Source organism: Oncorhynchus kisutch, linkage group LG7 (genome assembly GCF_002021735.2).
Source record: "Oncorhynchus kisutch isolate 150728-3 linkage group LG7, Okis_V2, whole genome shotgun sequence".
In the NCBI taxonomy this organism is placed as follows: domain Eukaryota; kingdom Metazoa; phylum Chordata; class Actinopteri; order Salmoniformes; family Salmonidae; genus Oncorhynchus; species Oncorhynchus kisutch.
Window position 1 is genome coordinate 16,004,513 of NC_034180.2, and position 26,783 is coordinate 16,031,295.

The 26,783-nt window shown below is 44.1% G+C and overlaps 1 protein-coding gene across 21 annotated transcripts in view; it reads left to right on the forward strand.

The window, feature by feature from the left end:
- nrxn3a (neurexin 3a) overlaps positions 1 to 26,783 on the forward strand; it is a 426,603-nt gene that overhangs the window by 72,592 nt on the left and 327,228 nt on the right. For all 21 annotated transcript variants that reach the window (XR_004210558.1, XR_004210560.1, XR_004210563.1 and 18 more), the window contains exons 6-7: positions 21,666 to 21,967; positions 24,782 to 24,943. Coding sequence is in view for 14 of the 21 variants with exons in the window: in XM_031828538.1 (XP_031684398.1) it covers positions 21,666 to 21,967; positions 24,782 to 24,943 (464 nt within the window). In the remaining 7 variants the exon portion in view is untranslated. The remainder of the gene's footprint in view (positions 1 to 21,665; positions 21,968 to 24,781; positions 24,944 to 26,783) is intronic.

Genomic DNA, 26,783 nt, shown 5'->3' on the forward strand with positions numbered 1-26,783 from the left:
TACCTATAGAATGTACTGTTCCGTATAAATCCATTAACCCAAGAGTTGATGTCCACACCCGCATTGAAATAAAATTAGCATAACAACATCTGTCCTTTTAAGCTAAATACACTGCTCAAAAAAATAAAGGGAACACTAAAGTAACACATCCTAGATCTGAATGAATGAAATATTCTTATTAAATACTTTTTTCATTACATAGTTGAATGTGCTGACAACAAAATCACACAAAAATTATCAATGGAAATCAAATTGATCAACCCTTGGAGGTCTGGATTTGGTGTCACACCAAATTAAAGTGGAAAAACACACTACAGACTGATCCAACTTTGATGTAATGTCCTTAAAACAAGTCAAAATGAGGCTCAGTAGTGTGTGTGGCCTCCACGTGCCTGTATGACCTCCCTACAACGCCTGGGCATGCTCCTGATGAGGTGGCGGATGGTCTCCTGAGGGATCTCCTCCCAGACCTGGACTAAAGCATCCGCCAACTCCTGGACAGTCTGTGGTGCAACCATTGGTGGATGGAGCGAGACATGATGTCCCAGATTGTGCTCAATTGGATTCAGGTCTGGGGAACGGGTGGTCCAGTCCATAGCATCAATGCCTTCCTGCTAGATCTCTTGCAGGAACTGCTGACACACTCCAGCCACATGAGATCTAGCATTGTCTTGCATTAGGAGGAACCCAGGGCCAACCACACCAGCATATGGTCTCACAAGGGGTCTGAGGATCTCATCTCGGTACCTAATGGCAGTCAGGCTACCTCTGGCGAGCATATAGAGGGCTGTGCGGCCCCCCAAAGAAATGCCACCCCACACCATGACTGACTCACCGCCAAACCGGTCATGCTGGAGGATGTTGCAGGCAGCAGAACGTTCTCCACAGCGTCTCCAGACTGTCACGTCTGTCACATGTGCTCAGTGTGAACCTGCTTTCAACTGTGAAGAGCACAGGGCGCCAGTGGCGAATTTGCCAATCTTGGTGTTCTCTGGCAAATGAAAAACATCCTGCACGGTGTTGGGCTGTAAGCACAACCCCCACCTGTGGATGTCGGGCCCTCATACCACCCTCATGGAGTCTGTTTCTGACTGTTTGAGCAGACACATGCACATTTGTGGCCTGCTGGAGGTCATTTTGCAGGGCTCTGGCAGTGCTCCTCCTTGCACAAAGGCGGAGGTAGCGGTCCTGCTGCTGGGTTGTTGCCCTCTTACGGCCTCCTCCACATCTCCTGATGTACTGGCCTGTCTCCTGGTAGCACCTCCATGCTCGGGACACTACGCTGACAGACACATCAAACCTTCTTGCCACAGCTCGCATTGATGTGCCATCCTGAATGAGCTGCACTACCTGAGCCACTTGTGTGGGTTGTAGACTCCGTCTCATGCTAGCACTAGAGTGAAAGCACCGCCAGCATTCAAAAGTGACCAAAACATCAGCCAGGAAGCATAGGAACTGAGAAGTGGTCTGTGGTCCCCACCTGCAGAACCACTCCTTTATTGGGGGTGTCTTGCTAATTGCCTATAATTTCCACCTGTTTTATATTCCATTTGCACAACAGCATGTGCAATTTATTGTCAATCAGTGTTGCTTCCTAAATGGACAGTTTGATTTCACAGAAGTGTGATTGACTTGGAGTTACATTGTTGTTTAAGTGTTCCCTTTATTTTTTTGAGCAGTGTATATACATTTTTGTGTGTCTGCCTTCCGCATCTGCCACAAAGTCAAAATTGTCTATAGGATATCGTGAAAATTTATGAAATTTAACTTTTTGGTCTTTATTTAAGGTTAGGGTTAGGCATAATGTTAGCAGTGTGGTTAGGGTTTGATTTAAAATCAGATTTCTAGAAATAGGCAGGGTTTAAGACTTTGTGACTGTGTTAACTAGTGACGACCGTGGCAGCGCTACAGCGGATGTTTGTCAGACCAGGAGACAGCCCGCCAATGGATCTTCTCACGAAAACGTCTGCAGAGTCTGAACGGTTTGAGCTAGAAACGAACATGATTCCACTATGGAAAGCTGAGAATCTCATGAATATGTTGGTGTTCTCTGGTTTCACAGGAGCTTCACGGGACTCGTCTAATCGTAGAAACACCAAACGGTTTGGGCTACAAACTAACTAATTATTACCCCACCATCGAAAGCTGAGACTATTCCGAACGTGCTTTACGATGCCCACAAGCCTTACAAGACTTGTTTTAAGGTAACCCAGTGATGGGCTTAAAAATGAATGGAAATGAATAGGGCATTTCCACGTCAAAGGTATACCGGTCATTCTACGGTAAAAAACTAAATAATAATAATCCTGAGTTGCTTTATTATATCTCTCAGATATAAGACAGACACTTAAAAACATACTCCTCGCCCTTCCCCCCCCAAAGGCTTAGGTGTAATAATAGGTTATCCCAATAAGAGGCTATCCATTTTTTTTTCTTCAGCAGATGGTCAGGGGGCCGGAACATAATTACATTTGTAGACTGCAAATTGACCGCAAGAAGCCGAAACAGATGTAATATTTGACTAAAACATCATCATTTCAAACGTTTCGATTACACAACATATATCTCTCTATCATGCATGGGAATACTATGGAACTCGATTCCCAATTTAAAATCACTTGCTGGTGTTTTTACAGACTTTTATGTCCAACAAATTTGAAATCTTGGGGGGGCAAATAAAATCACCCGGGGGCCAAATTCAGCCTGTGGGCCTCCAGAAGAAAGGAGGTTTTAAAAATACCAGAACACTCCCACACACAGACCCCATTAGGCCCAACATATGTTGATTACTACCTTTCTAGGGATGTGGATGAGTAATGTAGGGAGGTTAGAGATAAATGCACAGTGTGTGACTGTGTTAGATGCTGGCTGGATTGAGTGCATCATTCAAGGTACAGTGGATGCACTTTAAATGCCAAGTGCATTATCGGAGCACACGCACTCGCACACACACAGGCAGACACATGCTATGTGTAGGTCTGGATTCAGTTTGAAAGTCCTATCCATTTGTATTCTAACAAAATCAATCCCTTTTCTATTTTATAGCAATTATTTAGATTAGCCCATCATAGATGGACCAAATCTCAACTCCAATCAGACTAAATACACACTTTCAGAAACTCTTCCCAAGTAATCTTTTAAACAGATTTTAAACAGATGTTGATAGTATGAAAGTATCCCATGTGATTATTCTGACACGCTCCTTAGACTTTACCCTGTGTGTTTGTCTAAACCGCAACCACATAACCTTCCATCCGATTCATCCAATACAACCAATGTATTATTGCTGTGGCCCGTAGATAATCTAACTACGCTAACTCGGTGTTGACATTAAGCCAATGAGCCTTCAGGTATGTGTCAGGTGACAAGTAAATAGCCAATAACCTTTCTCCTCATGCTTTAATAGAGCTAATTGTAATCTTTCAACATTTAGGGGAGAGTGGGGTTAGTTGAGTCATTTCTAATATTCAGCATCACTATGTCAAGGGAAATATAGTATTCTTTCTAACAAAGATCCTGAAATATATGTAGATATGTTTTGTATCCCTGGAAATAATCAGAATGCATGTAAACATAACAGTTTTGAAAACCTAGCTTGCCCCAAAAAAGTGGTCTCTTGCCACTACTTACCCAGGTATGGTGCATGTTGATTATAGGAACAGGGTAATTTGAGCCGCCTTTGGGTAAGTGGGTGATGGTGTACTGTGACAGTGGGTGCTGGTAGGTCAAAGTTTAATTAATGGAGTGGGGTGTGGTATATTGTATATCTTAAATGTATGCCTACATTCAGATATACACTGAGTGTAGAAAACATTAGGAACACCTTCCTAATATTGAGTGGCACCCCCTTTGGCTCTAAGAACAGCCTCAATTCGTTGGGGCATGGACTCGACAAGGTGTCAAAAGCGTTCTACAGGGATGTTGGCCCATGTTGACTCCAATTCTTCCCACAGTTGTGTCAAGTTGTCTGGATGTTCTTTGGGTGTTGGACCATTCTTGATACACACGGGAAACTGTTGAAAAACCCAGCAGCTTTGCAGTTCTTGACACACTGTAACCGGTGCGCCTGGCACCTACTACCCATACCCCGTTCAAAGACACAATCTTTTGACCTGCTCATCCTCTGAATGGCACACGCGCACAATCCATGTCTCAATTGTCTCAAGGCTTAAAAATACCTCTAACCTGTTTCCCCCCCTTCATCTACACGGATTGAAGTGGATTTAATCGACATCCACAAGGGATCATTGTTTTCCCCTGGTCAGTCTATGTCATGGAAAGAACAGGTGTGCCTAATGTTTTGTACCCTCAGTGAAGATCTCTCTGTTGAGTATCAACGTACCCTTCCATTTCTTGACCAGTTGTCCGGGACAGGGATGTTGTTTTGATGTGCTAATTCATAGGTAAGTTGTCTACATTTGATGCTACTAAGCCCATGACACGGGTCTGTGAGATTCTTGATATGTTTAGCAAGCTCAGACCCCATGTCATCAGATAAGACCTTATCTGTCATAGCCTCTCTTTCGCACAAGTACATGTTTCCTCATTTTTTGTGTCAATGTACCCCTTCAGTGTCATTCGGTCCATTTTTTTCATCTCTTGCGGCTGCTTGAATGGACTTCTTCCCTTCTCTCAGATCCCAACTGATGTATAAAGCAATCTTAAAACGACTTGGGTTTAGATACAAGCGTCATGAAACCTAAGACAATACATGTATTTGACTTAGTCAAAATATTTTTTGGGACCTAACTTGTTTTTCCATGTGGTTTCTTCCTTCACAGACTCCATGAAATGATGACCTCCTCATAAGTATTTGGTCCCATGATTTTTATTTATTTATGGTTTCCTAGAAACAAGGGCTGGCTCAACTAACCTTTTGGCTCAACTTACCCTACTCTCCGCTACCCCTGTCACTTCCTGGTCTTGTCATGCTGAAATGTGTCCCCCCTGACACCAAGTCATATTAATGACAAATATTCCGAATGTCCCATCTGTAAATTAGTTTAACATTTAGATGAAGCTGGCCTGACGTGGTGATGATCTCCTGTCAGAATGTAATTGTGTCTTTTCACATTTACAAGGAGGCTGGCTCGGAAAGGATGACATCTCTGTCTGTCCTTAGACGCTGATGTCTGGTACTTGTTGTTGTTTAAAGTAATACCATTCTGGTATTTTAAAGTTTTACTGTGTATGCGTTTTGTAAAAATATATATTTTTTTAAATTGTCAAAAAGACAAAATATATGAAAGGCTGGCTCAAGTGGAGGAAAGCATATTTAAGTACTCTCTCTAAAATCCCAAATCAAGACTCTTTATTGCCACATTTATCCTTGCTCGACATCAAGCCCAGAAGACGCACACACGCATGCACATATGCGGAAAAGCTTGTCATACCTAAATGACATGTCCTTGAAGCTAGCCTGCTGATGCTGCAGATATTGTCAAGTCCTCTTATGAAGATCAGCAACAACATCCGATCTTTCTTGTTAATGTTGCCAAGCCATTTCCTTCATACTCTACGGCGTTTTGAAGCCCAATTCATTTGTTTTAAGCCATTCCGATCTCATTTACTAGGTCTATTTGATTATTTTTGCAGTGAGATGGCTATTTGGTGTCAATCCCCATTATCTTTGCAGCGAGCTGTCATGTTGGTATCAAGTCAGACTAAATCAAATCAAATTGTATTTGTCACATGCGCAGTGAAATGCTTACAAGCCCTCAAACAACAATGCAGTTTTAGTGTTAAATAAAATATGGATAAATAAAAAAGAACAGTAACAAGTAATTAAAGAGCAGCAGTAAAATAACAGTTGCGAGGCTATATACAGGGGGTACCGGTACAGAGTCAATGTGCAGGGGGCACCGGTTAGTCGAGGTAATATGTTAATGTAGGTAGAGTCAAAGTGACTATGCATAGATGATAAACAGAGAGTAGCAGCAGAGTGAAAGGGGGGGGGGGGACAATGCAAACAGTCTGGGTAACCATTTGATTAGCTGTTCAGGAGTCTTATGGCTTGGGGGTAGAAGCTGCTAAGAAGCCTTTTGGACATAGACTCCGGTACTGCTTGCCGTGCGGTAGCAGAGAGAACAGTCTATGTCCTGGATGGCAGGAATCTTGGCCCAAGTGATATACTGTGCAGTACGCACTACCCGCTGTAGTGCCTTGTGATTGGAGGCCGAGCAGTTGCCATACCAGGCAGTGATGCTCTCGATGGTGCAGCTGTAGGACTTTTTGAGGATCTGAGGACACATGCCAAATATTTTCATAGGCTTTGTTGTGCCCTCTTCACGACTGTCTTGGTGTGTTTGGACCATGATAGTTTGTTGGTGATTTGGACACCAGGGAACTTGAAGCTCTCAACCTGCTCCACTGCAGCTCCATCGATGAGAATGGGGGCGTGCTCGGTCCTCCTTTTCCTGTACACACAATCATCTCCTTTGTCTTGATCACGTTGAGGGAGAGGTTGTTGTCCTGGCACCACACGGCCAGGTCTCTGACCTCCTCCCTATAGGCTGTCTCATCGTTGTCGGTGATCAGGCCTGCCATTGTTGTGTCATCGGTAAACTTAATGATGATGTTGGAGTTGTGCCTGGCCGTGCAGTCATGAGTGAACAGGGAGTACAGGAGGGGACTGTGCACGCACCACTGAGGGGCCTCCGTGTTGAGGATCAGATTGGCAGATGTGTTGTTACCTACCCTTACCACCTGGGGGCGGCCTGTCAGGAAGTCCAGGATCCAGTTGCGGAAGGAGGTGTTTAGTCCCAGGATCCTTAGCTTAGTGATGAGCTTTGAGAGCACTATCGTGTTGAACACTGAGCTGTAGTCACTGAATAGCATTCTCACATAGGTGTTCCTTTTGTCCAGGTGGGAGAGTGCAGTAGAGTTTGCATCATCTATGGATCTGTTGGTGCGGTATGCAAATTGGAGTGGGCCTAGGGTTTCTGGGATACTGGTGTTGATGTGAGCCATGACCAGCCTTTCAAACCACTTCATGGCTACAGATGTGAGTGCTACGGGTCGGTAGTCATTTAGGCAGGTTACCTTAGTGTTCTTGGGCACAGGGACTATGGTGGTCTGCTTGAAACATGTTGTTATTACAGACTCAGTCAGGTACAGGTTGAAAAAGTCAGTGAAGACACTTGCTAGTTGGTCTTCACTATTACCTTTTCAGTAAATGGCATTGACATGCCTCAGAAACCTAGATAATGCACCTCTCCAAACTGATTGTTAATTTCCCTTAATCATTTCCTGCTTGTTTGTACCATCCATCGGCCTAATGTATGCTAGGTAGGTTACCTCAACATGCGGGATGCAAATATGAAAATGGTGGAGGTAGATTCTAGAGACGGTCAGTCCACTGTCTGTTGGGGTGCTCGGATGGAACGCATCACGAGAGCTCGGCCTCGCTTTTTTAAACGCCTGTCTTATCCGCTTCAAGTGGAGAATTATGGGCTGTCCTACCACCCCTACCCCCACTCCCTCCAAACCTCTCCCCTTTCTCATCCAAACGTTGTTACTTTCCCCGGTCACCAAGGCAACGGCTGCTCAGCTGAGAAATGGCAGCGGTGCATCGGTAGTGGCTGTAGCGACGGCGGAGGGAGCGGAGGCATCGGCTGGCCCGTCATTAGGTATCTACACAGGCACTGACAGCAGAGATAATGGCCAATAACCCTGTATTATGTTGGGGAGTAAATGAAAAGTCTCCCGGGACCCAGGGCCTGTCATGCTTCTTCAGTTCCGGGAGTTATGCCTACACCGCCGCCCCAGACAGAAGGCACCAGGCGCGGGGGAGATTCACCGTGCCGTGCCGCACCCCCCCCCCCCCTACTCCCTCCCTCCATCCCTCTCTCTCTCTCTCTCTCTCTCATGGATGAACTAGCTAGGACTCTGAGCCTATGGGTAAAGGGTCTGGTTGATAATCAGGAATGTGAGGAAACCATTTCAGTTTGTGGATATTGTTATTCTTTTGACAAAAGAAGATTGATATTGGGAGAGTGAGATAAAGGCACTGACTCATAGTTGCCATTCATTTGTTGTCAAACCTATGAAACATAGGCCTATCGGTTAATGGCCTTAAAGACTATGAAATAGGATGAATCGAATTTCAAACAACAAAGTGAATGTATTTGTTCTAACACACTGTAGTACCCAAATCTACACTATGTCGAATGTGTGAAATGCATTTTACATTCATTGCTCAGTCTAGACTGAAGAAATTATGTTTTTGATAGTACGTGTTCAATGTCCTATTGTGTGGCTGTCCGACTCATCCTAACAGGGATTACTGTATGTGGTATTGTTTAGTATGTGATTTCTCTATGTGCTATTAGCATGCACTTGTACGGGTGTCATAGTCAATTACACAGCGTTGCTGTTCGTCATGTTATCAGGGATAGACTGTACTAAGCTCATCTCCTTGTACCCCGATGCGTCTCTCTAAGGGTGATATTAAACGATATTAAACGTGTCTGAAGTGGGTTATGATAGCTCTGGCAATAGCTATTCTCTTTGCTACCTGCACACTCGATGGATGCAGTCAAAATGGCGACAGATAATTCCCCACACCCCTTTCAACGAGGACATGTGCTCCTTCCCTCCTCCTCCCCTCCACTCGTCGTTCTCTTCATCGTCCTTCTTTCCTCCCTCACTCCATTCCGCGGAGCCGCTTGGTTCCGACAACGGGACGCTCCATTGGTCAAGCCCGGTAACAAATGAATATCCGTCTGAGCGCCTGAAATTACTGATGGTTATCTCTCTTTCGCCTCATTGGACAATTCCGCTATCATCCATCTTGGCTTGCTCTCATCCTTCTCTCAAAACCCTTCTCTCCTCTCCTCTCATCCTCTCTTCCCTCTATCTGCTAAAATGACAGTCATTATTTTCGCTGTGTCTGAGAAATGGATGAGAAGGAGGAGAGGCCCATCCCCCTCTTTTTGCTCTTCTTTGATGCTGTGTCTTGTTTCTTTTCTCTCTCTTTTCTCTCTATTTTCATGGCGATTATATGGCCTTTGCCTCTCCCCATTAGAGGAAATGACTGTAGAGCAGGGTGGCCCTCTCCTCTCACAGACAGACAGACAGAGAGAGAGAGACAGAGAGAGAGAGAGAGAGACAGAGAGAGAGAGAGAGACTAAAAGAAAGAGAGAGAATCCTTCTGTAATATTTCCTGCAGTATTATGATTTTTTTGGGGTGCAAATAATTTGTACATTAGGCTAAAATGCACAAAATTCTGTAGGCCTATGTATTGGCATATATTGAAAATAGCGCATTTCTCTTGCTCTCTGAGTGCTGAGGCCCGAAAACTCTTTTATCAAATGCAAATGATTTGCTACTAGTCGGGCTAGATATGTTCTTCGCCTCAGTTTTGTAATTGGTATAATTGCAGTAACATCTAGCCATGATTGTTCCCACCTGAGCTCTGGTGAAAGGTGATCATGTTTTAATATGGAGCTCATTCTACCATGTAATCACTCCTTTGTGTGGGATATAATCTCCTCCCACAAGCAAAAGAAGCATCTGCACCCCAGAATACATGTTGTGTGTCATGTTCTGAGCTAGTTCATGTAAAATAATTTATATGTGGGCAATTTAACCTTTTTTTGTTTTTCTGGTATTCATTTATAAATACTTTTTTGGGACGCAGTGTGATTGTATTACTGTAAAATAAGGCAATGAGCTGGGCCTCAAATAGAGAGGTGGGTATATAGAAGTTAAAACTAGCATTTGAATGATTAGTCCTTGCATCTACAGAGGTTACAGTTCCCCAGCCCCATCCCTCAGCTTTTTACCAAAACAGGGGCAGAGAGAATACTTTGTTATTGTTTCTACTGCTGATTGCCACTTTAATCTAATTTGTTCAATATAATTATGACAGTTCAGTGCATTTAATGCTTCAGGTTTTGTACATTTCCCTTTTCAAATAAATCATAAATCAATTCCAAAAGGCGTTAGTGTTTGCATTCAAGGTCAGGATTTTATATAAGGGTATTAGCATACAGCATTAAATTCACTTGAAACGGCCATCGTGAGTGCAAATTATACCGTGACATTCGGGGGTCAATTTTCTTTCAACAGGACCTACAATGTGTGCATGTGTAGAGAAATGCTATTTCTTTGCCTGCTGTTCCATACGAACTAACGGAGGAGCCGTAATTACGCTGTACTAGATATCTTCACTCTGAATAAACTGTTACTTGTCATAAAATTTACAACTTTGTCTGAATCGATCCTTGACCGGCTCACCCATCTACATATCTAATTTCTAACACATGCGCCTGCATGAATTGCTTTTATTGGCTTTAAGACATATCATTTAACATTTTAATGTGTCTTGCACACAACCAGTCATGATGTTTTCATCTGATTATCAAATAAATCACTTCAAAAAGTAGGCTAAGTAAGGTCACCTGTGCACTTTCGTCTGCTTCAAAATAACTCCAGCACTGTGCACCTGTGCTGTTTGAATGGAAAGGGACGTCAATTACAAACACCATTTGTGTGATAACATTAAGCCTACAAAGTGGCGTGTATTCATGAATGTCAAGGGAAGCTAGGCTTCCCTGAGAATGTTAACAATACGAAATGATTTTGTCATTTGTGTGTATCTGTGAGGTTACTATGAATTACACAGAATTATTTACAAGGCTTAATATTTAATTGGTTACATTGAATCATTTAGTGTATGACAAAAAAAAAAATGATGGCAATCATCCGTTTTTATCACCACTAAGAAACTGCTAGCCATTGGCTGCTAACAGCTGAGAACTGCTAGCTAACTGACAAGCACAAAAACAGTCAACAACTTCAAGAGTACAGACCCCTAGAAAATAATCTGAGCGCCCTCTATTGGTGAAAGTCAGAACTTCCAAAAATGCACAGTCAAAGAGGAGAATAATGATTCTGTCAGGAAAAGTAAAAACCCCCAAAATTGAGGCATATACTAAGACAAGAGAAACGTGAAACAGTGTGTAAATAATAACACATTAGTGCAGGAAATTAATAAATGTATTCAAATGCTGGAATTAAACAATTAACTATGCAAATGAGCAAAAACTGTGTGCATTAAGGAAATGGACGCCTAGCTCAAATAGAACCATGTCTCTAATAAGCGCCTGTTGTGTTCAGTGATTTAAGCAAATAAATGCCTGGCTATTCGTTTCAGTTTTACGATATTTCACTAGAGGAATCATCCGTGCCAGGCAAACAACGCCCTTCTGTCGTGGTATCTAGTCCATGTATCTGATGCTGTCTGGCCAAAAATAATATGACATGATATATTATTTCGGGCCAGACAGCATCAGATACATGGACTACACAGACCGATGGGGCGCTGTTTCATTCGCTCGGATTCTTTCTCCAGTGAGATTGAGTCTTTCTGTCGGTGTGTGTCTTGGTCAAAACGATCTACATATTCAGAGGCGACCTATCTGGGGTGGCCAATCAGATTTCAGGGGTGGCCGTGGTCACTCTCTCTCTCTCTCTCTCTCTGTGCACCTCAGCCCTAACGTTACCTGTAATTGAAAAGATGAGAGAATTCATGAAATATAGCTAATGCCAGAGATCAAAAAGAGCTATCAAATTCAAATTAGCTGGGTATGAAATTGCTTCCAGTGGATGGCGGGAGAGACGGCTTTAAACAGTCCCCCGCAGCTTCCACAAAATGGAATAACAATTTTCAGAGGGCGGGATGGAGTGAGAGGGCCGTAAATGGATAATCCACATCCTCGTTGTTTCTTCGAGAGGCTGTACTCTTCCCCAGATTGTCATATCTTCTTGTCTTTTTGCAACAAAGTGGCCCATACTGACGTAGTGGAGCTTAATGTGGATGGGAGAAAGAAAGACACCATTTTGAGTTTGAATGCCTCAGAAGGCTTTTCCCGTAGTACTTCTGCATGTTGTGGTAGCGTGGGCGAACGCCCTGATTTGATACACCACTGGTAGGGAGGGAGTCGAGAATTGGCATTACACATGATTATAGAGGGGAATATCTCAATCAGCTTCTCTCTCTCCTCTTTTTTTCTATCTCTCTCTCATCCTCCCCCTTTTTCCTCCCCCCGCCTCTCTCTCTCTCTCTCTCTCTCTCATTCCATCTTTCCCTCTGGTCCTCTCTATCCCGCATGTTACGTCATTTATTTTCAGCCCTCTGTGAATAACACTTGTATTCTGATTAACAATACCGAGCTCGTATGAATCATTCCCCCATTTGCTAAGCAATCTGTTTCCACGTAAGGTGTCCTTGTCAGGTGAGGCAGAGAGTGTGTGTGAGGGAGAGAGAGAGAAAGTAGAGTGTTGTAATGTTGTAGTGGGTTTGTTCTGTTGAATATGAATGGACCTGCCTGGGCCCGGTCCTAGGCTTGTTGCTTGTCTCCGTCTCTGTGTGTCACTCTGTGTTGAATAAGGCCGACAGATGGTCAACCCTGGAATTCCTCGACGCTTTCGCCTGGTCTCAGGCCAGATCCACCCTGCTGATAACGCCTCCGACAAAATGTGTGGGGTGTGTGTTTCTGTGCAAGTGCATGTGTGTTGCATTTTGTGTGGTGTGGGTGGATTTTATAATACTACGTTTGTGTGCTCGCGCCAACATTATCTCACGATTCCCCACCACACTGTTTTGATACACAGGTCCTGCGTTTGTTGAATTACGGTAATTCAACTGCACATCTGGCTCAAATGAAGAATTTGAGAATTCTGTGAATTTTTGTTTAGATTTTTGTTTCTGAATGAAATGAGCTATGCTCCTGTTGAATTAAGCATGGCTCATTGTCAATGAAATATGCTCCTCTTAATGAACAATCTGGAGGTTTCCTGGAGAGAAAAGGCTTTTAGGACTAATCTATAGAGGTGGAGAGGAAAGGAGAAAATAGGAGGCATTTTCGAGCTTCGTGTCCAAATCATCCCAAAGTATCAACAAAAGAAAATGCTTCTAACTTATAGATGGTTTGGAGATGAAGCACCAACATCCTAATATATGGATAACATTGACTTGCATTGGATTGTGCCACAAAAGTCTGAATTTTAAACAGTGACCAGGGAAATAAAACCTAAGCAGGGAAACCATTCATTTTGTAATTTGGGTGAACTATCCCTTTAAAACGGTACTTACAGTTGAAGGAAACAACAACATTTTATTGAACCATTATTTTTCCAAAACCTTTCTTGGAATTCAAATGCGAAAGATATAAAGAGCAAAATAACACACACACAACACACACACAACACACACACACACACACACACACACACACACACACACACACACACACACACACACACACACACACACACACACACACACACACACACACACACACACACACACACGTCCGCAATGAGGCCACTTATGGTCAGTGAAGTCTCTTGATGTGTTGTGTTATACAGTATGAGGGAGAACAGAGAAAAATTGTGTAACCTATACCTTCATGTGAGGGTGTGTGTGTGTATGTCAATTATGCTAATGCAGGGAGAAATGATCCCCTGTGTTTTCTGCTGTTCTCACAGGGAACCCCAGGTTAATTTCACACAAGCTGTCCACCTGGTATTACAGAGAGGCAAGGAAATGAAGGGAGGGAGGCTGTGAGAGAAGGAAAGAGATCACGGCAGAGTGAAAAGGTGGAAGATTTTATTTATCCAGGTTAGTCTCATTGAGATACAATCTCTTTTTCACAAGAGACCTTGATGAAGGAAGGGGAGGAAGGCAGGGAACAGGAAAATGTAGTGGAAAAGGGAGATGTGATGGGAGAAGGAGGTAAGGGGAATAGGGAGGGAAAGGTAGAGAGGCAGAGAAAGGTAGAAAATGACGTGGAGGGAGAGCCAATGGTGCTTGCTAAAACGTGCAGAGGGGAGGAGCGAGTCACTGGAGCGGAACGAGAAATGCAGCAGGGCCCTAGACTCAAGAATGTGCACAGAGAGAGGGAGTGAGAGCAGAGGGATAGAAAGGAAGAAGAAGAGTGTCATTGGAGAGAGATGCTGATATAGGATATTACTCGCTGATGCTCCTCAGTACATTAAATCAAACCCTCTCCCTAGCCATGAGTTCACCAGCAAGATAGAGGAAGATAGATACAGAACAGCACAAAGTGATGCTCTAAACTCTGATTTATAGCTACTGCTCTGACCAAAGAGCCTTAATCCAGGGAAATATTCAGCGAATTTGTCATAAATCATTTTGTGTCTAGATTATTTATGGGCAATGACTTATTCATCACAGATTCACTTTTTGAACTAAAACCATTACTACGGTGTCACTGAAGCCAGTCATTTCATTAATGTTTTATTTAAAACAATCCATATTATTAATTAATCAGGGCTATTGTAGTCATTTATCACAGTCTGTGGTGGGCTGTCATTTTAGTCAGTCAGTAGACCCTTCCAGATACACTCGCGAGGTTTTACGCGACTGTGCGTTTCTTTAATCCAGTGAGGCAGAAATCCCGTGTTTGAGGGTCAAGAGTCGACCTGTCTGGTTTGAGGCTACAGACAGACAGACAGACAGACAGACGGGTTTTTAGTTCCATCAGCTGTTTTAGACTTGGGAATCCATCCCAGAGAACTCCCCGATCAACAAGTTCAATCAATCAGGGTTGAAGTTAAAGCAAAGTTAAGTTGGAGCTGAGCCTCCTTTTCAAAATGCAACTTTTTTTCCAGGAGACATTTTTGAGAAGCCTTACCCAACCGGGTGGCGGTGCAGTTCTCACACCCTAAAACAGACAAGATATAGTGGAGCCAGAACTTCTTTCTTCTGCCGTTCTTCTTCTCAGACACTTTTTCCGTATGACCCCTGCCAGGTCTCATCCAGTCTCATCCATCCCCCTTAGAGTTATATAGGAAAGGCTTATGGAGACTGTAAAAATCATTACTGCACCATAAAGCACCCTCCACTCCATACATATGACTTATTAAGATATTCTTGGCCTATTCCTTAATTCCATATTTCAGTACAATCGTTATAGCTATTAAAAAGCCAGGGGACCTCTAGCCCGATCTCTATCTTGCTGGTGCATTTTGGCTTTAGTCCGTCCTTCCTGTGTATAGCCTCCTGGTCTAGCGCCATCTTGGAATGTTAAATGGCCCCCTAGCTCACAAACTACACGTGTGTTTGTGTCTACGGTGCCTTCGGAAAGTATTCAGACCCCTTGACTAAAATTGATTCAATTGTTATTTTCCCTCAATCTACACACACTACCCCATAATGATAAAGCAAAAACAGGTTTTTAGACAGACCCTTTACTTAGTAGTTTGTTGAAGCACCTTTGGCATCGATTATAGCCTCGAGTCTTCTTGGGTAGGACGCTACAAGCTTGGCACACCTGTATTTGGGGAGTTTCTCCCATTCTTCTCTTCAGATCCTCTCAAGCTCTGTCAGGTTGGATAGGGAGTGTTGCTGCACAGCTATTTTCAGGTCTCTCCAGAGATGTTAGATTGGGTTCAAGTCCGGGCTGTGGCTGGGACACTCAAGGCCATTCATAGACTTGTCCTGAAACCACTCCTGCATTGTCTTGGCTGTGTGCTTAGTGTTGTTCTGTTGGAATGTGAACTTTCACCCCAGTCTGAGGTCCTCAGCACTCTGGAGCAAGTTTTAACCAAGGATCTCTCTGTACTTTGCTCCGTTCATCTTTTCCTGGAACCTGACTCATCTCACAGTCCCTGTCACTGAAAACATCCCCACAGCATGATGCTGCCACCACCATGCTTCACCGTAGGGATGGTGCCAGGTTTCCTCCAGACGTGTCACTTGGCATTCAAGCCAAAGAGTTCAATCTTGGTTTCATCAGACCAGAGAATCTTGTTTCTCATGGTCTGATAGTCTAGGTGCTTTTTGACAAACTCCAAGCGGGCTGTCATGTGCCTTTTACTGAGGAGTGGCTTCTGTCTGGCCAGTCTACCATAAAGGCCTAATTGGTGGAGTGCTGCAGTGATGGTTGTCCTTCTGAAAAGGTTCTCCCATCTCCACAGAGTGAACTCTGTCGGAGTGACCATTGGGTTCTTGGTCACCTCCAAGACCAAGAAGTTCGGCTGGGCAACCAGCTCTATGAAGAGTCTTGGTGGTTCCAAACTTCTTCCATGTAAGAATGATAGAGGCCACTGTGTTGTTGGGGACCTTCAATGCTGCAGAAATGTTTTGGTACCCTTCCCCAGATCTGTGCCTCGACATAATCCTGTCTCGGAACTCTACAGACAATTCCTTTGACCTCATGGTTTGGTTTTTGACATGTAGTGTGAATTGTGTGGGCTTTTATAGACAGGTGTGTGCCTTTCCAGATCATGTCCAATCAATTCAATTTACCACAGGTGGACTCCAAACAAGTTGTAGAAACATCTCAAGGATGATCAATGGAAACAGGATGCACCTGAGCTCAATTTCGAGTCTCATAGCAAAGGGTCTGAATACTTATGTAAATAAGATATTTCTGTTTCTGTTTCTGTTTTTTATTGTTTGAGTGCTTTCCGAAGGAACTGCATGTTGATTGGATATGAGCTGAAATGTTAAATTACAATATTGGTCCAAAGCTAGCTTGGATAGTTGATACTTAATAGTTTTATCCATACCTCTTAATTTTTACCATTGTGTTGTCTGTCTGTCTGTCTGTCTGTCTGTCTGTCTGTCTGTCTGTCTGTCTGTCTGTCTGTCTGTCTGTCTGTCTGTCTGTCTGTCTGTCTGTCTGTATAACCCATGTCTGTCTGTCTGTCTGTCTGTATAACCCATGTCTGTCTGTCTAACCCATGTCTGTCTGTCTAACCCATGTCTGTCTGTCTAACCCATGTCTGTCTGTCTGTCTAACCCATGTCTGTCTGTCTGCCTGCCTGCATTTTAGCTCCTATTGGCAAAGCTCTGTGGTCCCCGTGGCTTCCCTATGGTTTCACATTACCCATGCACACAGACAAAGCTTGTTTAGCCAGCAGTGGGCCATGGAGAGGTGGATGGGAGACAGGGAGAGATGGAGGATGGTGGTGGGGTGCCTGGGGGGGCGGTGTCTGAGTTAGAGAGAGGGTTCACTTCATTCCACTAAGCCTGGGGGAGAAGAACAGAAACGTTAAACTAAACTTTCTTTGAACTGAGCGGAAGTCATCTGAGCTGTGGTGGGTTTTTTCTATTACAGACTGACTAATATATCTTTGTCCTTCCTCTCTCATACAGCTAACATGAGATGATACGGCCTCTCGTTATATATGCACTCTCGTTAAAACAAGCTTATATTCGTTCCCCATTAACCTCCCTCTTCCAACCAAATCAAAGTGTGTTCCCTAGTCCGAATAAATTCTGCAATGTATTCCCTAAACTAGTATGTATCTCTACAGTATAGCACACCTCCCTCCCTCACATAACCCCAGACTATGTTCCAACTCACCTCCCTCCCTCACATAACCCCAGACTATGTTCCAACTCGCCTCCCTCTCTCACATAACCCCAGATTATGTTACAACTCACCTCCCTCCCTCACATAACCCCAGACTATGTTCCAACTCGCCTCCCTCCCTCACATAAACCCAGACTATGTTCCAACTCGCCTCCCTCCCTCACATAAACCCAGATTATGTTCCAACTCGCCTCCCTCCCTCACATAACCCCAGACTATGTTCCAACTCACCTCCCTCCCTCACATAAACCCAGACTATGTTCCAACTCACCTCCCTCCCTCACATAACCCCAGACTATGTTCCAACTCACCTCCCTCCCTCACATAACCCCAGACTATGTTCCAACTCGCCTCCCTCCCTCACATAAACCCAGACTATGTTCCAACTCACCTTGCTCCCTCACATAACCCCAGACTATGTTCCAGCTCGCCTCCCTCCCTCACATAACCCCAGACGGTCTCAACTCACCTCCCTCCCTCACATAAACCCAGACTATGTTCCAACTCGCCTCCCTCCCTCACATAAACCCAGACTATGTTCCAACTCGCCTCCCTCCCTCACATAAACCCAGACTATGTTCCAGCTCGCCTCCCTCCCTCACATAACCCCAGACTATGTTCCAACTCACCTCCCTCCCTCACATAAACCCAGACTATGTTCCAACTCCCCTCCCTCCCTCACATAACCCCAGACTGTCTCAACTCACCTCCCTTCCTCACATAAACCCAGACTATGTTCCAACTCACCTCCCTCCCTCACATAAACCCAGACTATGTTCCAACTCACCTTGCTCCCTCACATAACCCCAGACTATGTTCCAGCTCGCCTCCCTCCCTCACATAACCCCAGACTGTCTCAACTCACCTCCCTCCCTCACATAAACCCAGACTATGTTCCAACTCGCCTCCCTCTCTCACATAACCCCAGACTATGTTCCAACTCGCCTCCCTCCCTCACATAAACCCAGACTATGTTCCAGCTCGCCTCCCTCCCTCACATAACCCCAGACTATGTTCCAACTCACCTCCCTCCCTCACATAAACCCAGACTATGTTCCAACTCCCCTCCCTCCCTCACATAACCCCAGACTGTCTCAACTCACCTCCCTTCCTCACATAAACCCAGACTGTCTCAACTCACCTCCCTCCCTCACATAAACCCAGACTATGTTCCAACTCACCTTGCTCCCTCACATAACCCCAGACTATGTTCCAGCTCGCCTCCCTCCCTCACATAACCCCAGACTGTCTCAACTCACCTCCCTCCCTCACATAAACCCAGACTATGTTCCAACTCGCCTCCCTCTCTCACATAACCCCAGACTATGTTCCAACTCGCCTCCCTCCCTCACATAACCCCAGACTGTCTCAACTCACCTCCCTTCCTCACATAACCCAGACTATGTTCCAACTCAACTCCCTCCCTCACATAAACCCAGACTATGTTCCAACTCGCCTCCCTCACATAACACCAGACTATGTTCCAACTCACCTCCCTCCCTCACATAAACCCAGACTATGTTCCAACTCACCTCCCTCCCTCACATAAACCCAGACTATGTTCCAACTCACCTCCCTCCCTCACATAACCCCAGACTATGTTCCAACTCGCCTCGCTCCATCACATAACCCCAGACTGTCTCAACTCACCTCCCTCCCTCACATAAACCCAGACTATGTTCCAACTCACCTCCATCCCTCACATAACCCCAGACTATGTTCCAACTCACCTCCCTCCCTCACATAACCCCAGACTATGTTCCAACTCGCCTCCCTCCCTCACATAACCCCAGACGGTCTCAACTCAACTCACCTCCCTCCCTCACATAAACCCAGACTATGTTCCAACTTACCTCCCTCCCTCACATAACCCCAGACTGTCTCAACTCACCTCCCTCCCTCACATAAACCCAGACTATGTTCCAACTCACCTCCCTCTCTCACATAACCCCAGACTATGTTCCAACTCGCCTCCCTCCCTCACATAACCCCAGACTATGTTTCAACTCACCTCCCTCTCTCACATAAACCCAGACTATGTTCCAACTCAACTCCCTCACTTACATAACCCCAGACTATCTCAACTCACCTCCCTCCCTCCCTCACATAATCCCAGACTGTGTCTCACATAAGCCCAGACTTTATCTCCCTCAGTGTGTATTACCCAAGCTGGTATCCCTGTCTCCCCTGTCTTTCTGTCCCTTCCCTACCTCTCAGTAGTGGAGACAGCCTCTTAGCTCCGGGTGGTTCCCCCCTGCTCTGCTCATTAAGTATTGAGCAGTATGGAGGTAATGGATGAGCTCTAACATCTGGTCTGGCCCAGCCTTTAGTTAAAACAATACCTGCGTTAATGAATCATTGATCACAGGAACCTATCAGGAGAGGCGTTATAGGAGGTGCGGTGGTATCTGTGATGTCAGGTTGCCTGGCCAACCTGGAGATCAGATGGGCGGGGGGTTGTGGGTAGTGTTTGCTTGGCTAATCAGTTTGTGATTGGTTAAGTCAGGTGGACCATTGATATAATAGTTTTGAACCAACTTGTGCAAGTGTATGTTTCTACATTATTTGAATGCAAGTGACAACGTCCCTTTTTCTCCAGATTAGCGTGTTGCTGCACCCATCACAAGATACTGGATGTAGCCTCGAGGAGAGTACATTTTAATAATGGATGTTGTTTATTGTTTGGTGCCAAATCGGTGTGCCAAAGTGCCATGTCTAACACAATGGTGTATTTACTCTGTGAATTAAGATAAGTACTGGAAGAGTTTGCTGCCGCGTAACAGCTGGAGGAATGCCACTGTAACTCATGATGTAGTGGTTTTCTCTTGTCAACATCCCTGCTTCAACATTCATAGAAGGCCATACACTTAGAGCGTCCAATGTGCACATCAGACGTCTGGTAAATACATTTATCAAATACTTTTGGAGACTCGAGTTGTATTTGTTTTAGTTTGCCTAGTACACTAGAACCAGTGGACAGTCTTCAAGCTTAACCCAGCACGGTATATTTGAACCAGGTCTAATTAATACAGGAACGTGTGCTTAAGGTAAATGTGAAGGTTCACTCTGGCTCAACCTGATAGTTAACCTATGGTGAGGTCAAAGGACGCTCTCCTGGACCTGCCCTAAGCAGCTCTGGACCTGAGCTATGCCTTCATATTACCAGACCTCACACACAATGCATAGGTGAAAGTGCCATTTTCCACTGTGGAATGGATTCCTTTTGAGGGAATGAGGCCTGAAGACGCTGTAGCCGCTGTATTCAGAGGATGAAAGACGGAAGCCATTTTGTGTCGACCGGGGCCTTATTGAGTATGCAGAGCACATGTTGTAGCCCAGAGCCGGAGACAGCAAGCACGGGCTGGCTCTGATAAATTCCGCCTGGCCTTGGCTAAACCCACACACTCCCCAGCTTCACTTCACTTAGCAGACAGAGAGCTAATTGAAGATGATCTCACAGATAAGTGCCCGACTGCACTCTTCCCCCCCTTCCCTTCTCTTCCCTCCTCCCGCCCTATTTCTTTCATTCTCGCTAGCCTTTCACTCTCTCTTTTCTTTTGTTTTATTCTTTCTCGCTCTGTCCTCTGTCTTTATCGCCGCGTTTCACTCCCTTCACTCTCTCCTGTCCTGTCTCTCTTTCCTTTTGTCTCAATCTCTCTCTGTCCTCTGTCTTTCCCTCTCGCTTTCTTTTTTTTTCTTTCTCTCAGCTGCAAAGGCAGTGATGCCTTCTCTCCTCTAGTCTCTCTCTTTCTCTCTCACACACATTCTCACATTCTTCCTCTCTCTCTCTCTCTCTCTCTCTCTCTCTCTCTCTCTCTCTCTCGCTCTCTCTCTCTCACTCTCTCTCTTGCTCGCTCTCACTCTCGCTCCTCTCGCTCCTTTTCTCTCTCCTACCTTTTATCGAATTTAAAGCATAACAGGCCTGCCATTTCATAAGAAATACCAATTCAAGTGGTGAGATTAGGCTTCTGATGATGTTTGACAATAGCTGTGCATGACACTCTCCAATTATATTTGATGGTCACACTGCCCTGAGACCCAGTCTATCCCATATCTCCTCAGTGTTATTGGTGTCTGTAATGGTCCTTTTTCATGTACCTCCCTAAGTGTGTGCTGGTGGTGCTTTTACTGTGTCTTGAGTACATCGTTAAATGTCCTAGGTATCTGGAGAGTCTTTGTTCAAATAATAATACTCTCGGTTCTCAGTTGAGCGTTCTATATTAGGTTCTAACCTCTCTCTCCTTTTTCTCTTTGGTTTCTCTTTATCATTGGGTTCTAAACACCTGTTCTCCGCTGTCTGTTCTCCATTGCAGCACGGGAGGAGAACGTGGCCACGTTCCGCGGCTCCGAGTACTTCTGCTACGACCTGTCCCAGAACCCCATCCAGAGCAGCAGCGACGAGATCACGCTCTCCTTCAAGACGTGGCAGCGCAACGGCCTGATCCTCCACACGGGGAAGTCGGCCGACTACGTCAACCTGGCCCTGAAGGACGGGGCGGTGAGCCTGGTCATCAACCTGGGGTCAGGGGCCTTCGAGGCCATCGTGGAGCCCGTCAACGGGAAGTTCAACGACAACACCTGGCACGACGTCAAGGTCACGCGCAACCTGAGACAGGTAATAGTGGCTAGGGAGGGTGAGAGCGGACAGCACTGTGGTGCTGACACATAACGTGTGCAAACATGCAGATATATTCAGGACATTCAGGTCAACTGATACTGTAGGATAGGTAGAAGACCCATATATTTTGTTCGTCTTAAATAGATTCGACAGTTCCCAAATGTTTTTTTTTATGCGTTATACATTCTCCTGTTCTTGTAGTTTTTTTGGTCCGTTTCATAAATGAGAAAGTTCACAAGAATTTTTACAGTTGTTAAAAAAAAAAAAAAGTTTCAAGACTGTCTCTATTTTTAACCCCATTGACTTACTATTTCCTAAAGACATGATTTATTTCATGCCTACCTTTACCTACTTTCCCCTATTCATTTTCTCCATATTTTCTGAATTCCAAGAACACCAATTTCCGGTCTGATTTTCTTTGGGTCCACTGTTTCTTCGTTCCACCCCTACAATCCTCTCTCTCTCCCCTCTCCCTCCTTCACGTCTTATTGTGGGTGCTGGCAGGGAGAAGCTTCAGCCAACCACGACGACTCCTGTTTACCCCAGACTGATCTCTGTTTAGCTGTAAAATCGCCCACAAACCCACAATACAAAATATTCTAATAGTCAAGGTCCTGTTCCCTTCCACATCCTCAGTGAGAGTTGATGGAGGGAGGGTTCTGGCTCTAGGCAAGGGGGCAAAAGATAGACTAGGATTTCAACTATGTAAGGAATTGTAGTAATGGTTTTCCTTCAGTTCTAATAATATATTACAAATTATATTTATATTTTTTGCCAAATACAATAATGCCAAATGTTGTCTCTGACATTTCATTGGAAACGTTTTCCTATTGCTACTTTAGTAGTGTTTTTAATCTGATCTCTACTCGGTTTAGGAGAAAGCTCAAAGCTGAAATGGATGCTTTGTGAATGTGCTGTATGAAGTCTAGCTAGTTACATTCCATACAGCTAATTACGCAATCTGGGAAGGGTGTTTCTTTTAAAGGAGCATTATCTCATGGGAAAGTCGAGCAGCTCTTTGGAATCTAAACCAGGTTGATATTCTATGTAAGTATGTATGTTATGTCATCACTTCATCAAGGTCAACTCAAGGTTCACCTATGGAATACTCTGGATTTCAAATTGAGCTCGATGCCATAAAATATTTCCCTTTTTCTCTTATACCCACTTTATCTCTCGATTGATTTTTTCTTAATTATTTCTCTCTTTCTCTCTGTCTCTCTCTCAATCACCCTCTCTCTCTCTCTCTCTCTCTCTCTCTCTTTTCCCCGAGAACAAGCTTTTGTAGAAAATCAGAACTAACCACTCATGGAATGAGTCATTGTCCTACTAACTGTTGCCTAACCAGCTATTGTACTAACAACACCTTAACTCTTCATCATTGTTTATTATTATTATTTTTTTTATTAACAACCCCTCTGTTCACTATTTAATTTCCTTTCTTCCCCCTTTTCCTCAAAGCAATCAGGCATTGGACACGCTATGGTAAACAAACTCCATTGTCTGGTAGATATCATTCCAATTTTCCTTTTTTTGGGGTTTGCCGTGTGCTCCTTCCTTCCTTCCCCTCTTTTTCTTTGACTCTTCATTCTAGACACCATTGTCCAAAAAAATGTGGAAATGGGGTTGGTATTTCTTGGCTTTCTTTATATTGGATTCTCTCCCTCCATCGTTCATGATTTGATTCTATCGTTCATCTTTCTTTTTCTCACACTAGCTTCTCTCCTCTTCTGCTTTCCTTTCCACAACTTCTTCCTCTCTATTCCAAAGCCCTCCAAATCAAGTCTTTCTTTAGGGCTTACTGTTTGACTAAAACCTCCTTTGCATTCCCTATGTTTTGGCCGATGACTGTCGACCAAACTGCCAGAAGCTTTCCACAACTACAACTACAAAAAAAGAGGAAAGAAAACCCAAAAGTTCACCAATGGGAGCTCTGACAGTTGTTTCCAGTACACAGTGGTGCATGGCATGCCTAAACTTCTCCATCCTTCCCTTCGATCTCACACTATCCTCATCCCTTGCTTTCCCAATAACCTGCCTAACTAACACTTAACTCACATGCCATTCATGCTGTCATTTGTGTGTGGTGAATGTTTATAGAAGTGGCGATTCTGATGCTACGCCTCCCTTGATAACCCCCCTCTCATGGCTTTTGGTGTGGTCTGATTGTGTAGTGATTGGGCTTTGGCATGTTCCATCCAGCTGACTTAGAGGTTAGACCTTGCTTTGTGTTAGCACCCCATTCACTCAACTCATCTTGTTATTAAGAAAATAACTAACTACAACATGGCTATGATACTCATGGCTTGTTCATATGTAGAATTAGCAGCACATCCCTTTTTTTGCATGCTTGTCAATGTCTCCACTATCCAGATATCAACTCAAACTAAAACGAGGACAATCAATTTATCCTTGGTGTTGTTGGCATCCTACTAACCCTTCAAGTCTAACCAAATGCCAAATCCCCAAAGAAACCTCATTTACTAACTTGCATCAAAGTTAAAGAAAATATGTCAGTGGGAATATTTTCTTTATCTGCCCTGGTTGAGCGTAAGAGTTGACGTACATGACAGAAACACAGATGAATCCAATGACATGGTCCAGGTTGTGGGACTGGGCCACACACTTGAAGTCATTACATTAGCGAGCATTACTAAGACACAATATCGAGACAAAAACCTAGCCCCTGTTAGATTAACCTGAGCATAAACCTCTGCCTACACCCTGACCCCCCCGCACCCTCCTTTCTCCCCCAAAACCCAAGATGGTCATGAGTGGACTTTCTCCTTCCTGGTTCTTCCCGTTGTCTAGGTGACAATATCAGTTGACGGTATCCTGACGACCACGGGGTATACCCAGGAGGACTACACCATGCTGGGATCCGATGACTTCTTCTACGTGGGTGGAAGCCCCAGCACCGCTGACCTGCCTGGGTCTCCTGTCAGCAACAACTTCATGGGCTGCCTCAAAGAGGTGAGACTGCTGCAATATGTACATTTACATTCAAGTGGAACTTACAGGGTTTTAACAACTTTGCAGATATGAAACAAATATCAGTAGAAAAAATATAAAATTCCCAGTTTATGCTTCAAAACCAACTTTATAAGAGGTTTTAGAAATAGGTTTTATTTGACTCAAAATGGCGTAACTTACATAAAGGCATTGTTGGCAGAATAGATGGATGCAGTTCAAAGCATGATTAATATACAGTGCATTCGGAAAATATTTAGACCTCTTGATTTTTCCACATTTTGTTACATTACAGCCTTATTCTAAAATGGATTAAATAAAAAATTGTCCTTATCAATCTACACACAATACCCCATAATGACTAAAGCAAAAACAGGTTTTTAGAAATGTTTCCAAATGTATTCAAATAAAAACAGAAATACCTTATTTACATAAGTATTCAGACCCTTTGCTATGAGACTCGAAATTGAGCTCAGGTGCATCCTGTTTACATTGATCATCCTCGAGATGTTTTTACAGCTTGATTGGAGTTCAGCTGTGGTAAATTCTATTGATTGGACATGATTTGGAAAGGCACACACCTGTCTACATAAGTTCCCACAGTTGACAGAGCATGTCCGAGCAAAAACCAAGCCATGAGGTCGAAGGAATTGTCCGTAGAACTCAGAGAAAGGATTGTGTCGAGGCACAGATCTGGGTACCAAAATATTTCTGCAGCATTGAAGGTCCCCAAGAAAACAGGAGGCCATCATTCTTAAATGGAAGAAGTTTGGACCCACCTAGACTCTTCCTAGAATTGGCCGCCCGGCTAAACTGAGCAATCGAGGGAGAAGGGCTTTGGTCAGGGAGTTGACCAATAACCTGGTGTTCACTCTGACAGGGCTCCAGAATTGGTTAGCTAGCAAGAATTGTGAATTGCTTTGCTAGCTAGCTTACTGATGCTGAACTTGAATGACTGTTATCCACAGTTAGCCTATCTGTTAGTTGTCAACCGTGCATGACTTGGGCAGGAGCTCACTGGAGCTGAGTACCGACACCTCAAATGTTCTACTGCTTGAGCTCCTGTTCTTATAGAATATTAGCTCAAAAGTATTGTGGAGCTCCTGCACCTAAATATAAACATTTCAGTCCAAGTCAAGCACTGGTTGTCAATCAAATGTATTTGGCATCGATCAAATTGGCTGTCAGGAAGGCAAGTTCCAAAAACAGGCAAGCTGCGGAAGGATGAGCAGGCTACTATTCCCCATTGTTTCAATGCAATTTTGACAGCCAACTAGCTTAAAAAGTTTGAGGGTTTATCTAATTTTCTCTAGTTAGATTTGAGCTTATTTCGCTCTGGCTAGCATTATTTGTTGACCTTGTTGTTGATGTGCATAGGCAAATGAGGGGGAGAGAGCCTAACTTTTTATGGTTGTTTGATCAATAGGACTGTGAAATTTCTAAATGGTAAGAGGAGAAATCCATTCAGGTGTATTTTGGGGCTTTTGGCGAATGCGTTCTAAAGATCTAAAGTCGTGCTGTTGCTGCTGCCTGTAAACACACAGTCCAGTTCAAGGTGAATGATGGCAAATGGCTTATTTAGGCCTACTGTAGCTCTGATTGGCTATGGTGCACCGGTCTGCGTAAACTCTGGTCCTGGACAAGACAGATGTTTTATTTATTCAGAAATGACTGACTATACATCAATCCCAAACATTCAATGAATTTATGAAAAGTTGAAAATTACCATATCTAAGTGCTCGCTTGTCATAAAATGTAAAAAATGTATTTAAAAAAAAAAGTCTTCCTGGGTGTGTATTTGAACGATTTTAATTTCATGTTGCTAAAACGCTGTCAGTTCCAC